Here is a 14,024-nt window from a genome sequence, read left to right on the forward strand (position 1 = left end):
GGGAGGTCTGGGGTCTGCCTCCTGTTGACCTCTGTTGGAGCCTCAGGGCTCCTGATCCACTCTCGGCCATTCTCAGATTTGTCATTTCCTCTTTAGCCAGTCTGGATGTTGGTTGTTCCTGAGTCCACCTATCTTGTAAATCAAAGGACCTGGTCAGTTTTGTACCAGACAACTCAAGATCAGTTTTGCTGTCAAGTATAAAATCTGTTTTGCTGTAGGTCAGCAAAATTGGGGTGAGGTGTCCAGCCACTAAAATTCAACAACCAAATTACAGCTCTTTTTACATTTGTTTAGTTAAGGCCTCTTAAATTACCAATTGTTAACTTGTGTGGCTCAGGTGCACTTGAGCATTACCATTATCAAGTCCACCTGATCAGTGTGTAGAACTGGAATGTGGATGTATTTGATTATTTCTGGCATACATCACACTGGGACACTGAACTTCCAGATACTGGGAGTTCAGAGAAATAATGAAGACCTCTAGAGTTTTCCCTCTGTTAGGCTCCTACCTGTTGTTCAGGAGGTGACCACCCATGATCACTGCATTAGCACAGCAACTGCCATTATGCATCCTTTGCTTTAGGCCTACATAGCATTGGCTTAGCATATATGGACCTCCACTTGTGGGAAATGGCCTCTCCTCACCAAGCTAGATCTGCAGTCTGATTAAAAAGTTAGTACTGTTGGTGCTCAATGCTTTCCATTCCCATTGAGTTTTCAATTTTTTGTGTCCCTTTATAACTTTTATATTGGCAGGACTTGTCTTGAGTATCCAGCTTCTCTGTTGTCCTTCTTGCCAGATAGGCTTAGATCTGCATTTGTGTCTGATACCTCTTCTAATCTGATGATGAACTGGGTTTTTTCCCCCTCAGGAATGGTTTTTCTCAGCATGAAAATAGTGGCTTGCTGAGGTCAGCTCTCCAAGTGCTTGCAGACAGGCTAAAGCCAGGAGAGACAGAGTTTCTTCTTCTTGAGGAACTGATAAGGTAGAGTCTATATTTTACAAGGTTTGAAATGAACAAATTTCAGGGATTTTTCCCTGTTTTGTGTGGGCATTATGGGTAAATGTCTTTGGGAGCTCTCATGAAGACTACACTCACTTCAAACAGTGCTTTGTATTTAATTGAATGACAATGTAGTCAAACCTCATTAAAAGAGTAAAAAATGTAAAATATGCATGAATCTGTGGATCTCATTTGTATGCTGTTTGAGACAAGGAGATTAATGGGATTCACAGAAGGAATGATTATGTTTTGGAGAGTTAAAATACAGAGACACTAGGCAAAAGCTATATATAAAGCTGTTTCTAGACTGACTGGCTGGGGCTTGAGAGAATTTTCTCAGTGACTGAATTCCTATGTATTAGTGGCTGATCACCCCTTCTTCAGAAGGGCACTGCCAGAAACAAAACACTGGGATAAGGAGACCTTGGATCTGAGATGGTCTAATGCTTCCTTTTTATTTATGTATGCCTGAGATATTACCCTGTCTACATTGTTTTTACCTTTTCCCTTTCCCGTCATCCCCAGTGAGAGTTTCCAGTACCTCCTGAATTTCCAGCAGAGTGTTCCCAGCTTCCACTGTGCCTATATCCTCACTCAGCTCCTGATTGCCATCACTGAGAAACCCATGTCTGGCTGGAAGAAGGACAAAATGGGTAATGTGTGAAGAGTCACTCATCTCAGATGAGTTTTTGTGCCTTCTAAGGAAGAAATTTCCCTTTCACATCCTGGTAATCTGACTGGGTGAACAGTGCTACCCATTAATAAAGGGAACAACAGTAAATATATTGGACCCTCTTGGATATTTGTTCTGCTCAGTCACATGCAGACAGGCAGACTCCAGCTCTCTCAGCTGGTGTTTTAAAAATCAGAGCTTCACAACTTTTGGGAGTTCTAAGCATGAGCCTGCTGTTCAGTGTTGGTACCAGTTTAATCTCTGGTTATGGAGGTGAGTGATCACAGACTTGATCTGATGTAACTTCCTATTCTAAGTACAGATGTACAAAACTTGTGGAAATGAGTTGCAAATACAGTTGTTACTCCAGGGTAGAGAGAGGAAAACCTGTAAATTCTTAACCCCATGCAACAAATGTTTTCAATTAAGAAAGCTTCTCTCATGGATTAGGACCCATTAGGATAAACAGCAGATAAAGGACAGACATGGCTGCAGGGAATATACAAGAAAACTGCTTCACCTTCACTTCAGCACACACTGAAATAAAGACTCTAGAACATTTGCCTCTCAGCCATTCCTTATCATACTAAGACACCTCTGTGATTTGTCCTTCTCCAATCCCACAGAATTGTAAGATCCCTCCTTAAAGATAATTTTACTATTTTAAACAGTCCCACATTAGGAAAATGACTGACTGTGTGTGGCAGGCAACAACCTATTTTAACTAATCATTTTCTGGTTTTAAACAATTCTGCAAGAGACAAGCAGGTTTCCTAGCAGTTTTGATTTCAGAAATCTGTAGACTTTAAACTTGTCTGTTCACATTTATTATTATAGTGCTGTGGCCAAAAGGCCAAGTCACTTGTTATTGGAATTCCATTTCTAGAAATGGATACCCTAAGGGTTGCATATGGCCTAATTAAAAACAAATAGATGGCACACTGTAGGAGCTACCAAACAAGTAAGGTTTAACTTTAGTTTGTCAGAAGTGGCCAGAGGTGGATCATGGTTCTGATGTGAACAGGTATTCCAGACCAGGCATTCTGACTTAGAAAGCTCAGGCACATGAGGGGTAATGATATTGTGATCCTTCAAAAAATCAACACACTGCTTTTATATGGAAGAATTATTATTCCTCTTTCACTAAGTTATCCCTTATGTTTCCCAGCTTCTCTAGCAAAGCAGTTTCTCTGCCAGTCCTGGGTGAAGCCCAGTGGAGACCGAGAGAAGGGAAGCCAGTTCAACAGTGCCCTGCACACCATGCTCTGGTAAGGCTCAGGCCATTCCCTTAGGCACCCCAAGACACTTTTTTTTAGTGATTACTGTTGCTGCAGAGGAATGGCCCCTCTGAATCATAATCCTCATCTTGCACAGCCTGACCTAAAGCCTTGTTTCTACACTATTTCGAAAGCACAGTTTATTACTTGGTTTGAAGTGTGAGGTCCAGCTAAGCACCTTTCCTCATCAGATCCTCTGTCACTTGTATCAGGAAGTTCTCATAAATGCCTTCCAGGAAACTCCTGGATTGCTTCTGCCCTGTTGGGCTGTCCTTCCAGCAGGTGTCACAGTGCTTAGGCTGCCATGAGGATCACGGCCTGCAGCGTGGGGTACTCCTGCTGTCTGTAGAAGGCTTTGTTGGCTTCTTCCTGATCCAGGTGGATCAGGAACAATCATAGCCATTTCAATGTCACCCATACTGATGCAGTGTTCTCTCTCACAAAGGCAATTCCATCTCATCCTCTTCCCAGCCTGTCCTTCCGAAATGCTAGAACGAGGAAATACTGAATCCATGTATGTTTCAGATCATGGTAGCTTTTAATGACATCACTGTGACAGTTTTAAGTAGTGCTTTGGGTTTCCTGCATGTGATTGATTGCCTTTGGCAGGGAAGAGCTTGACACAGTTTTAGGCCACATGTTTCAGGCAGGGCAGTGTTCAAGGCCTCGTTGTGTCATTCTGCATAGTATCTACTGATCAGCTATGCTGGTTTTGGATTTAGTGTCTACCTGGAGCACACAGATAACATCCTGAAAGCCATAGAGGAAATCTCCAGTGTTGGTGTTCCTGAGCTGATGAACTCTGCCAAAGATGGATGTTCTTCTACTTATCCTACCCTAAGCAGGTAATTGTAGCAATAGAAACTTTGAATTCTCTGATAATGCATAATGATAATTTCTGCTTTTAGATATTTAGTTATCTTATTTTATGGCCTGTTGTAATTTCATGTTGGTACTGTGGTGGGTACTCTGGACTCTGTAAACATTGTTTTGGCACTATGCAACAGGTAGCATGTGGTAGCTTTATGCTAAAGTGGAATGTCCAGTGTTTACCGTGATGTTGAGTTTATTGCTGGGAGCCATTTTAACTGGAGAATGAACCGCTGTCTGTCATGAAGTATGTTGTCTCTGTGCTACTGTGGTGGTGTAAAGCACTTCAAAAGTCAGCCTCAGAGGCCTGGCGTGGCTGCGGGCAACCTGGGCTGGTATGCAGTGTGCAAAAACACACTCAGAGTGCTTTGGAAGCAAGGATGAAGAAAGTTCCTGCACTCTGAAACTTCCAAAATCATCTTATGCTGAGAGCTGCAAGCCTTTCGCTGTGCACCCCTACAGCTGCAAGGAAGTGGTGGTGTCTAAGTGTAATTCACTGTGGGGAAGTGCTAGTGACTTCCCAGGATTCTCCATCTGTCTGGCCAATTGGTCTGGGGTAGACCTGTTTATGAGTCCTAGGGCCAATCTCCTGTGATTTCCTGCTGAGGAGGATGCCCAGCTGGGCAACCTTTGAGTTTTTTTGCATCATTCTGGTGACAAACAGCCTATCAAAATGCTCAGAGTTGACTTCTAGTTTTTTTCATTTTCTCCATAGGCAGACATTCCCAGTTTTCTTCAGAGTAATGATGGCTCAGCTGGAGAGTTCAGTGAAAAGCATCCCAGCTGGGAAACCATCAGACTCAAGTGAGGTAGGAAAATGAATACACTGGACTCTGTAAGGGGAAGAAAACTTAAACTGGACAGTACAATAAAGATGTATAAATTGGAAAGGAATTTACTTCTGAGCTTTGTCTAGCATATGCAGTCACCTTCATTGATCAGTGTATATCAACATTAATATGCAGGGTAACATATAAGTAGCATCATTTTTCCTGATTTTCACCCTGTCAAAAATCTAGTAAATCCAGCAGAAGCTCCAACCAGAAAATAGGCATTTTATCAGCAAAATACTATACTGTGCAGTTGGTCTGCACACCCATGTGGGAGCACAACATTATTTTGCAACCAAGAGCTGCTCTGAGAGCAAGGAAGCGAGTTAACTCCTCACACTTAAAGCCACTGATCAGGCTGGAATTGCTGTGGAGTGTTTCTGCTGTGATAAATCTGCTTGTGGTAAAGCTTTGTTCCTCTGTCTTCAATAACAGCAGTGCTTTGAGTACAGCAAATGCTGAAAGCACATCCAGCAAGGTGAGAGGAAATGCACCACCTTGGGTTATTGTCCCCTTGCATCCTGTAGGTGCAACTGGAGAAGCTGCTGCACTGGAACATCGCTGTGCGGAATTTCCACATCCTCATTAACTTGGTCAAGGTGAGGTTCTGGTTGTTCTTCTGCTTTAGCTCCAAATTCCCAATAAAGCCTGGTGTTCTTAAGGCCCAGGCTTATGAGCACTGGGGAAAAACGTGAAGTGTGACTGGCCAGTGGAACAACCTGGAGGTGATAAATAAAGCCAGTTATGATCCATGCCCAGTCCCACTGGATGGAATATCCCCTTCTGTCAGTTTTGGAGCTGGTTCATTCAGTGTCTCTGAGTGTGATGCTGTTTGGGCTAGAAGGTCACAGGTACAGCTCCACTTTTCTCCTTGCTTAGGTTGATCATTACTGTTTATTTTTACATATCTGAAGTGATAATTGGCAAGCCCAAGTTTTTCTATACAGCAGCATTCACTGGAGCCCTAGCTGTGCTCTAGATGCCTTGGAGAGCATAAAGGATAGAGCTGGACCACAGTTCAGTTTTGTCCATAATTCAGTTTACTTCAAGAGCACCAGAGTTCCCTTCACATTATTTTGCCCATCTCAGATTTGCTCTGTCTGTTATGTGATTATCTGCTGATCAGCTGGGCTTGGGTCTCTTGGGTCCCAAACTGTTAAGAACTTTCTACTTGCTGAGATAATTTTGTGCCATCTGCAAAAGGTGGACCTTAGATCAGTGAACAGCAATCCGGCCAAGGGCTTCCACGTGAGAGTCACTACAGTTCCTGTGCTTATGTGGTGTTCCTGCTGAAACCTGAGAATGGATGTTGCCTTAGAGCAGGATTCACACATTCACAGGGGTGTGCCATGAAGGGCCATTTTTAATTGGGTGTTGTGCTTCCCTGGTTTTTTTTAGACTTGTGGACCGATCTGACTTTTTCCCTCTTGTCCATGTAGGTATTTGACAGCAGGCCTGTACTCAGCATCTGTCTGAAGGTAAGCAAAATTTCAAGATAATTGAAGAGAGCAGTTTAAGTACCAGCTTTCTTGAATCATTGCCTCTAGTGCAGCAGAGTGGGTACGGATTCCCTGGAAGAAGCAGATACTGTGTTCCTTACACCTTGCTATACAATATATTCATAATGATTCTAACATTTTGCATTTAGTTCAGTTTTATTCCCAGATGCCTGGTGGATAAAAGCAGGGATGTGTACAATGATGACATGAATGTCCTTCTAGCCTCTCTGTGCAGTGATTAAAGTGGGACCCTTTACTGATCCTGTATATTCCAGTACAGCCTTCACACGAATACAATCTTTTTCTAAGCAAGAACAGTCTCTAGGGTAGCTTGGAAGATTATATTGTTATCTCATCTGACTTTCGGATGGTTCTTTGAAAAGGAGTTTAAATTTGCTTTCTGATATATTTATCTCTCTTTTGTAGTACGGCCGCCTCTTTGTAGAAGCATTTCTGAAGCTTGCCATGCCTCTCCTGGACCACAGCTTTAAAAAGCACACGGTAACCCTGGGGACAGAACGGGCTGCAACCAGTTGGGAATCATACCTGATACTTCCTGCATACACACATCTTACCTCTATCCCATAACCCTTTGAAAGGATTGCTAGGACTAAGGCTGTTTCAATATTCTTATTTCCCTATGGAAAAGTCCTTTTAGAACAATTTGCTGGTGTGCTTATTTATTGCAGGACGATGTGCAGAGTTTGCTGAAAACCTTGCAGCTGAGTACCAGACAACTTCATCATATGTGTGGCCATTCCAAGGTAAGATAAGTTCCAACTGCAGCACAAACTCCTTTCCTAAGGATGGTATTACTTCCCTTCCACTGCTTTTCTAGGGCATTGGCAGATTCTACTTGCATGCTTCCAGCAGTGCCTGTGCAAGCAAAAACTCTGAGAGAAGGTGAAATAGACTTCTTTAATGGCCCAAAAGTTGAAGCATTTATTTTGGAAGTGGCTGACTTGGATGTTAGGTCAGGTTGGCATAATATTTTTTAGCACAGAGGTTCTAGACATCTTTGGTTGTTGGCATCTGTAAGGGGATGCCTCTGAGGACACAGGCTAAGACCTTAGAGACCTTGAACAAAGTACAGATGCCAGATTGATAATATAGGAGAGAAGCTTTGGACAAATTTGAACAGCCTTGTGAGTCAGAAGAATCAGCAACAGGAGGTGGATGGGGAAAAACCCTGCTCAAAGTCCTCCTGAGATGGCTTTTACATTGTTATGTTGCTAAGGGCAAAGGGAGAAGGAGGAAGGTGGTAACAGTCTGTCTGTCTCTGTGGGAAACTTGGGGGAGGAAGGAAAGAGACAATTAGAACTTTGCTTACAGTTTGGAGAGACAGTGCTTGTTGCAAGAGAGAATCACTTCATGTGTGCTGCTTTGTTCCTGACTCCTAAAAGGTTCATGACCAGTTGTCCAAGAAGGGAGCTTTGCCAAAGCAGCTGAAGGGAGAAAGCCAGCTACCAGCATGGCTCCCAAGCCAGATTTGCTACCTATTTAGGCCAGAGCTGGCTTCAGGAGCATAGATACTTAGCTGAAGATCAGAACATGCTGTTGCAGCTCTCAGCACAGCGTGACCATTGGAAGCTGGCACAAACCCTGACAATGCTAAAAAGTCCTTCTCATGTTTGAAAGTGAAATCCTCATGCCTGCTTTAAAGTCACAATTCACCTTGTAACCAGGATGACAGCATTGCAGCTTTCCATGTATGTTTGTCTTTGCCCTTTACCACCATTTTCAAGTGCTGTGTTCCATGGTCCCGGTTAGCACAGAGCTGCAATTAAGGAACGCCTGTGTTCTGCTACTTCTCTGGTACAGGTCTCTGTGCCAAATCATTTTGTAGGAATGAGAAGGCAGAAACTGAATCCGGGCCAAGTAAATGTACGCAATGAATGCTCCATACCTGTTTGAAGAGGAGTTAACACCAAGATTTGTTAAACCAACCCTGATTTCGCTTTCATACAAACCTCAGGGATGCTGGCTAACCTTTGTCACTCTCCCTCAATACATGTGTCTTTAAAGAGCATTACATAGCAGGCAATAGCAATCAGCTTCACCTGTCATTTCTGAAGTATTTGTCATTTCCCCTTTCACACCAAGCCTTTTTCTGTTTACATATCTAACCCTGGGCATGTGGACAGTTTCTGGAGACAGATTTTTGCCAATGCTGTACTTTGTTGAGTCTCCAAACTGCCTGCACACAGCTGAGCAGGTTCCAGGGCCCAGGGAGCACTGTGAGTGTTGGTTGGTGTCATTAGCAAGGGTTCTGCTCATTTGGTTCTGATTAGTGCTGATGATTGCTAGCTCCTGCCTGTTACATAGGCTAGAGAACAGCTTGCTGTTGATAATCAGTTACCCATTCCCCGCTGGCAGAACTTGAAGCAAAGCAGTGTCCCTTGGCCCAGGCATGCTGAACTCTTCCAAGAACTGCAGGTGACCTGAATTCAGAGTACAGATAATGAGAGCATCTTAATCCCAAAAGATTACTAAGTAGTCTCATGAAAAGGGAAAATACTTATGTACAAAATAATTGTGCAGGTTTTGGCAGGTTGACAGGCTTTCTGGTTTAGCAATGACTCTTGTGTACTGCAGATTAAAGCCTAGCAGGAGATGCTCACCCAGAGCTACATCTCAGGATACCGGGCATAGCTGCCCTTCCTCTAGTGATTTTTGCTTACAGCAACTCCACCTGTTCCTTCTGTCCTAGTTCTCCAAAAGCCAGTGCTTCTTTGCTCCAGAGAAGCTGCCTTTGGAGAGTATAGTGCACACACATTCCATGTAAAGGAACTGCATGAGGCACTGAGCAAGAAAAGGTGGTGATGAAAGTGGTGTATTTAACACCTTTCTTATTTTTTCTATTCTGATTTTGGGAATTCAGCAGAGGAGTTACTAGTTTATCTTTAGAGCTCATGACAAAACCAGGCTTCTTTTTAATCCAAGTGAATATGGATATTTGGATTGTTCTAAGGGATCAATTTAAACAAAATACTTTATTTTTTAACAATAGCTAGAATTTGGCCAAAAAGTGATGTCATCTGGGCAAGCTTTGTGGGGGTCACATCCATCCCACCTGATAACCAATGGCTTTTAAACAGCCAGAAAACTTAGGCAGTAATCACTCCTCATCACATTTTATCATTGCACAGATTCACCAAGACATTGGACTGACCAACCATGTGCCGTTGTTGAAGAAGTCCCTGGAACAATTTGTGTACAGGGTGAAGGCAATGCTGGCATTCAACCACTGCCAGGAGGCCTTCTGGGTCGGCATCCTCAAAAATCGGGATCTTCAGGTGAGAATCACTGCCCTGCCTGGGGCAATTAAAACTGGGAGAAGACAATGCTCACGGTGTCCAGACAAGTCCAACTCTCCCTTTGTGTGTGGGTTTCACTAAAAGGCTAAATTCAGTGTGACCATAGTACAGTCATATCTAGTGCAGGAGAAAGAAGCATTTTATTTCAATATCAAGAGTCTGCATCTCTAGGCTCTTGCACTGAGGGGTCAGATTTGATCGTAATGAACAGGTATGGGGATTTTTTGGCTGTTCTATGGCAAGAACTACATGCACAAGAGGGAAAGATAAAGGTCTCTTGGAACACCTTCACCCACTTTCACATGTGGCTTTAAAAGAAGCCAGTTTTGGCTCTTCATCTTTCACTGTAGAAGCAGGGACAGTTCAACAAAACCTGATTTTTTTTTCTCTAAAGCTTATTACTTAAGAAGGCAACGAAATCCCTTTTCTTCCATCCCACCCTGGCACGCTTTGGCCGCCTCGCAGACAAGCAGTACAGATCTTGTGTTCCACTTAGGGAGAAGAAATTTTGACTCAGGCCTCAGAGGAGAGGGGCTCGGATGAGGACGAGGAAGACTCGGCGGAGAGCCCGGCTGAGGAGGTACTTCAGGGGCCGCCGGGCTGCGCCTCTCCGGGGCGGGGGAGGGCGGGGGTGCGGCCCCGGCGCTGACGGCGGCGCGTCCCGCAGGAGCCGAGCGGCAGCGACACGGACGGCGCCGAGGAGCGCGGCGGGCCCGGGCCGGGCCCCTCGGCAGCGCGGCCCTGAGGCGGCGGGCGGGCGGCGGGCGGGGCGCGGCTCCCGCGCAGGCGCGGCGGCGGCCATGTCGGTGCAGGAGGACCCGGTGCAGCGGGAGATCCACCAGGACTGGGCCAACCGCGAGTACATCGAGGTGATCACCAGCTCCATCAAGAAGATCGCCGACTTCCTCAACTCGTTCGGTGAGCGCGCGGGGCGGGGGCTGCGGGCGGGCCGGGCCGGGCCCTGTGGCGGCCCGCGGGGTCTCACTGCCGCCTCCCCACAGACATGTCGTGCCGGTCCCGACTGGCTACCCTGAACGAGAAGCTGACGGCGCTGGAGCGGAGGATCGAGTACATCGAGGCCCGGGTGAGCAGCGGGGCCGTGGGCCGGGTGCGGGTCGGGCCCGAGGCCAGCCCTGGTTGAGGCTTTTCCTTTTCCCGTAGGTCACCAAGGGGGAAACGCTGACATAGGCCCGGGGCGGCCCCGGCCCCCGCCGCCGGAGCACCTCCGCCCCACACCCCGCTCGGGGCCCGCCGCCACCGCCGCCGCCTCTGCTCGTGTTGCCAATAAACCGCTGTGCTCCTGCCCTGCCTGCTCTCTGCGTGCCTGCCTGGGGCCGGGCCGCGGGATGCCCGGCTCCCTGCCACCGTCCTGGATGTCCAGAGCCTGCCCTTCCATCTGCCTGACCCACGGGGTTTGGGCACACATTCCTCCCCATGCATGGGGGCTGTGCCACAGCGGCCACGGGCTAGGCTGTTGTCAGCTCCTGGAGACACCTAACCGGCTTTTGGGGTGCTTTGTGCTCCCTTTGGGATCACAGCAGAAAATCTGGTGGTCTCTGTGGTCTGAAGGGTGTCTCAGCCTTCACATGTGCACATGTCAGGGCAGTGTGGGGACAGCAAGCTCACCTGGCGTGCTGCACATGCCACAGGAGAGGGCCTTTTGCTAGCACCAGGAAGAGGTGTTTCTCCTCTGCGAGGCAAGTGGCAAGGAGAAGGAAGTCTCTCAGCCCTACCCACTATTCCTCTATTTATCTCAGTTTTCAGTGGGCATCTAAATCTACAGATTCACTGCTCATATTTAGCATTTGTTGGGGAGTCTGTGGAATTGGTGTCAGCAAAGATTTTCTTGCTTCCCAGCAGGCTTTCAATGTCTTGGTATATTCTCCAACTGTAATCTTAGGTTTTTTTCATAATGGCACTGTCATGCCTGCAGTGTTTACTGAGTGGGTTACTTAATGTTTGTTATATTTTTGAGGCTGTCTGACATCAGCTGGTTCCTTGTTGACATAGGTCCTCCTCTGAGCTTACAGTTTTGTTCTCCGTAGGAATCTCTGTTTTCCATTGTTTGAATAAGTGCTCCTGCAGCTTTTCCCTCAGGTCTCATGGTTATTGTCAGGTTGGGCTGCACATCAGGGAAGCTTAGCTGCTTTTGGGGCATAGTACCTGTGGAAATGAGTGTTTTGTAGCAGCCCTGCAGTGGAGTGGAACAGCCATAGGTCACTGCCCTTAGGTGTAGGGGCCATATCAAATTAGACTGTTGTCATATGAAGATTGATAGATGGAATGAAGGCAGCTCTCTCTTGGCTCCAGGGTGGCTGCTCTGTAGCCCAAGTCCATCAGAAGTACTGCCGTGGCCCACGCATTGCTTACTGTGCGTGTGCTGAGGTTCTGAGATCTCCCATCATTGGAGGTGACTCAGTACTTATCTGGAGAAGGCCCTGAATTAAGTGGATGTTGAAGCTGGCCCTGCTTTGAATGGGATGGGCTTGAGGCAGAGACCACCAGAGGTTCTTGCCTGAATTATGCTAAGATTCTTCAGTCCAAAGACTGAAGGAGAGAACAGGGAGAACAGGGTACCACAGACATCCCTGGGATTGGGTCTGTACTGGGCTGACCTCTTAACTCAAGATCCACTGTAGCAGCATGGTGTGTCTCAGATCCTTTCCTGGTCTCCTGACTGGCTGTTGTAATGGCTCTTTCTCCTCTGAGACCAGGATTTCTCACAGGAGGAGGTTTTGCCACGCAGTTGGTGGGATCTGCTGGAAGGTACCACTCCTCCCAGGCTATGTGCTGTCACAGAGCGTCAGCACTGTGGGATCAGCCTGTCCTGTTCATCTCTCAGCAGGGATGCTGCACAGCTCACTGCAGTACAGAGTTCTGCCCTTTACCTTTCAAGGAGTGTTACTAGTTCCCTAAGGAGCCAGGTTTTCTGCTGGGTGCTGCTTATTCCAGGCTATCTCTGGGAGGTGAAGCCTTCTGGTCCTCAGGCTGCTTACAGCTTCCTCCAGCAGCTGCTGTGATATACGGCCTTTTAATAGATGGAGCTTTGACACATTTCATTATTTTAAATACTGGCAAATTGTGTTTGCCTTTTTCTTTGTACTGTATTTTGGGTGGTTTTGGTTTTTTTTGTTTTCTTTGTTTTTTTCAGAATATGATGCCCCAGGAACCTACATTAAAGTTTTCTGGAGTGGATTTGTGTATTCTAATTTAGATGACTGATTTACGTGGCATGTTAGTGGTTCTGTTCTTCCCACCACATATTTAATGCAGCAGCAAATGGCAGTGTCCTCTGTGTCCTCACACCATGCTGTCTTCATCTCCTGACAGGGCTGGGTGCGCTTCTTACAGTCAGCAGAGACCTGTTGGTGGTCCGAGACCTTTTCCCAGAGCCTGAACTGCAGAGAAGCTGGTTTGAAGCCCCTTACAAAGGTGCCAGAATTGACCTGGAAAGCCCAAGGCAGTCTGTAGCTTGAGAAAGGTTTGCACTCTCAGATGACAGACAGTGGGCTTGTAGTGCTCACTGCCTGCTGGTGAGGCAGCCAGGCCTCAGGGAGTGACTGGAGCAGTCTAGCAGTCCTCATTGTAGGCTCTAAGGTTTTGCAATGAGATGTAGTGTTGTGGTCTGGGTGGAAGACAAGGTGTCAACCCTGGTGTGGTGTCAGCAGAAGAGGGATCTAGAGCTTGAGTCAAGCTTTGTGTAGCCCAAATAAGTTGTCTCTGATCCAGAGTACATCTTGTAAGATGAATGGATTGGACCAGACTTGTCAAATAGTTCTAGCTTTGAGTAAAAATGCTTTCGGCTCTCTCAAAGAGAGCCTGCTGCAAGCTGACCCTTGATTTTAGGAAACAGTTTTAAAGTACCTTCATCCCCTTTATGTTGCAGGTGGTTGAACCTGATAATTCAGTGAGCTGAAGTGATCTCAAGAAAGGAATGTTTTAGGACACAGCTGAGTTGTGGAGGGAGAGCTGCACTTTGATCCGAAGAGCTTTGTAGGGCAGAATTTTAAAGATTCCAGGAGATGGTGTCTCCTGGTGCCAAGGCACTGACAGCAGTGGATGGCATTGCAGTAGTTGTCTCACAAAGATTGGCCCTGCCAGTCCGGGATTATTGCTGCTTCCCAGAGCAGTCAGAGGGGAAGGTCACAGGAGTATGAGACATCTCCATATTCACTGAGACTTTGTGTCCAGTTTCCAAAAGCTGCCAGCAGGACTGCCCTGAGCTCTGCAGGTCCAGGGGCCTTGGCCTTAAGAGTACATAAAAGCTTTAGGGTGGCTGTACCGTGATCTCACCTTTCCACTTGCCTTCCCCGTCCCTCTCTCCCTGTGCAGTCTCACACAGCCTGTCTGTTTTCACTTTATATCACAGAAATGTGAAGCCAGTAGTTGACAGAAGGCTCTTTTTGGAGGAGAAGTTTATTGAAGAGTATGTCCTGAAGGAAAAGTTTGGGAATAATATCCTGGGGAAATAATGGATATATCAAACTGTGAGTCCTGCTGACTTTGGGGGTCAGGCCTGTGGGAAGTCTGAGGTTCACCTTGGCTTGGAGGGAC

At 46.4% G+C, this 14,024-nt stretch overlaps 2 protein-coding genes across 2 annotated transcripts in view; both read left to right on the plus strand.

Annotated features, from left to right (window-relative positions):
• FANCD2 (FA complementation group D2) overlaps window positions 1–10,276 on the plus strand; it is a 35,591-nt gene extending 25,315 nt beyond the window's left edge. The window contains exons 33-44 of the mRNA XM_063411206.1: window positions 873–986; window positions 1,530–1,657; window positions 2,846–2,945; window positions 3,677–3,799; window positions 4,540–4,633; window positions 5,182–5,253; window positions 6,094–6,132; window positions 6,580–6,654; window positions 6,843–6,917; window positions 9,303–9,449; window positions 9,967–10,050; window positions 10,138–10,276. Of these exons, the coding sequence (XP_063267276.1) occupies window positions 873–986; window positions 1,530–1,657; window positions 2,846–2,945; window positions 3,677–3,799; window positions 4,540–4,633; window positions 5,182–5,253; window positions 6,094–6,132; window positions 6,580–6,654; window positions 6,843–6,917; window positions 9,303–9,449; window positions 9,967–10,050; window positions 10,138–10,215 (1,129 nt within the window). The 3' untranslated portion in view covers window positions 10,216–10,276. The remainder of the gene's footprint in view (window positions 1–872; window positions 987–1,529; window positions 1,658–2,845; window positions 2,946–3,676; window positions 3,800–4,539; window positions 4,634–5,181; window positions 5,254–6,093; window positions 6,133–6,579; window positions 6,655–6,842; window positions 6,918–9,302; window positions 9,450–9,966; window positions 10,051–10,137) is intronic.
• Window positions 10,170–12,665, plus strand: BRK1 (BRICK1 subunit of SCAR/WAVE actin nucleating complex). Its single transcript, XM_063411217.1, has 3 exons — window positions 10,170–10,388; window positions 10,472–10,554; window positions 10,632–12,665. The coding sequence occupies exons 1-3, from the start codon at window positions 10,271–10,273 to the stop codon at window positions 10,656–10,658; spliced, it is 228 nt and encodes a 75-aa protein (XP_063267287.1). The 5' UTR covers window positions 10,170–10,270; the 3' UTR covers window positions 10,659–12,665.
• The last annotated feature ends 1,359 nt before the right edge of the window (window positions 12,666–14,024 follow it).

The sequence above is a fragment of the Prinia subflava genome, chromosome 14 (assembly GCF_021018805.1).
Source record: "Prinia subflava isolate CZ2003 ecotype Zambia chromosome 14, Cam_Psub_1.2, whole genome shotgun sequence".
In the NCBI taxonomy this organism is placed as follows: domain Eukaryota; kingdom Metazoa; phylum Chordata; class Aves; order Passeriformes; family Cisticolidae; genus Prinia; species Prinia subflava.

What these genes read in the sequence shown, in the direction of transcription:
- BRK1 (XM_063411217.1), top strand. Translation starts at nt 10,271, where the DNA reads ATGTCGGTGCAGGAGGACCCGGTGCAGCGGGAGATCCACCAGGACTGG. An exon ending in CGACTTCCTCAACTCGTTCG is followed by an intron (nt 10,389 to 10,471) that starts GTGAGCGCGCGG and finishes GCCTCCCCACAG; the next exon opens with ACATGTCGTGCCGGTCCCGA. An exon ending in TCGAGTACATCGAGGCCCGG is followed by an intron (nt 10,555 to 10,631) that starts GTGAGCAGCGGG and finishes CTTTTCCCGTAG; the next exon opens with GTCACCAAGGGGGAAACGCT.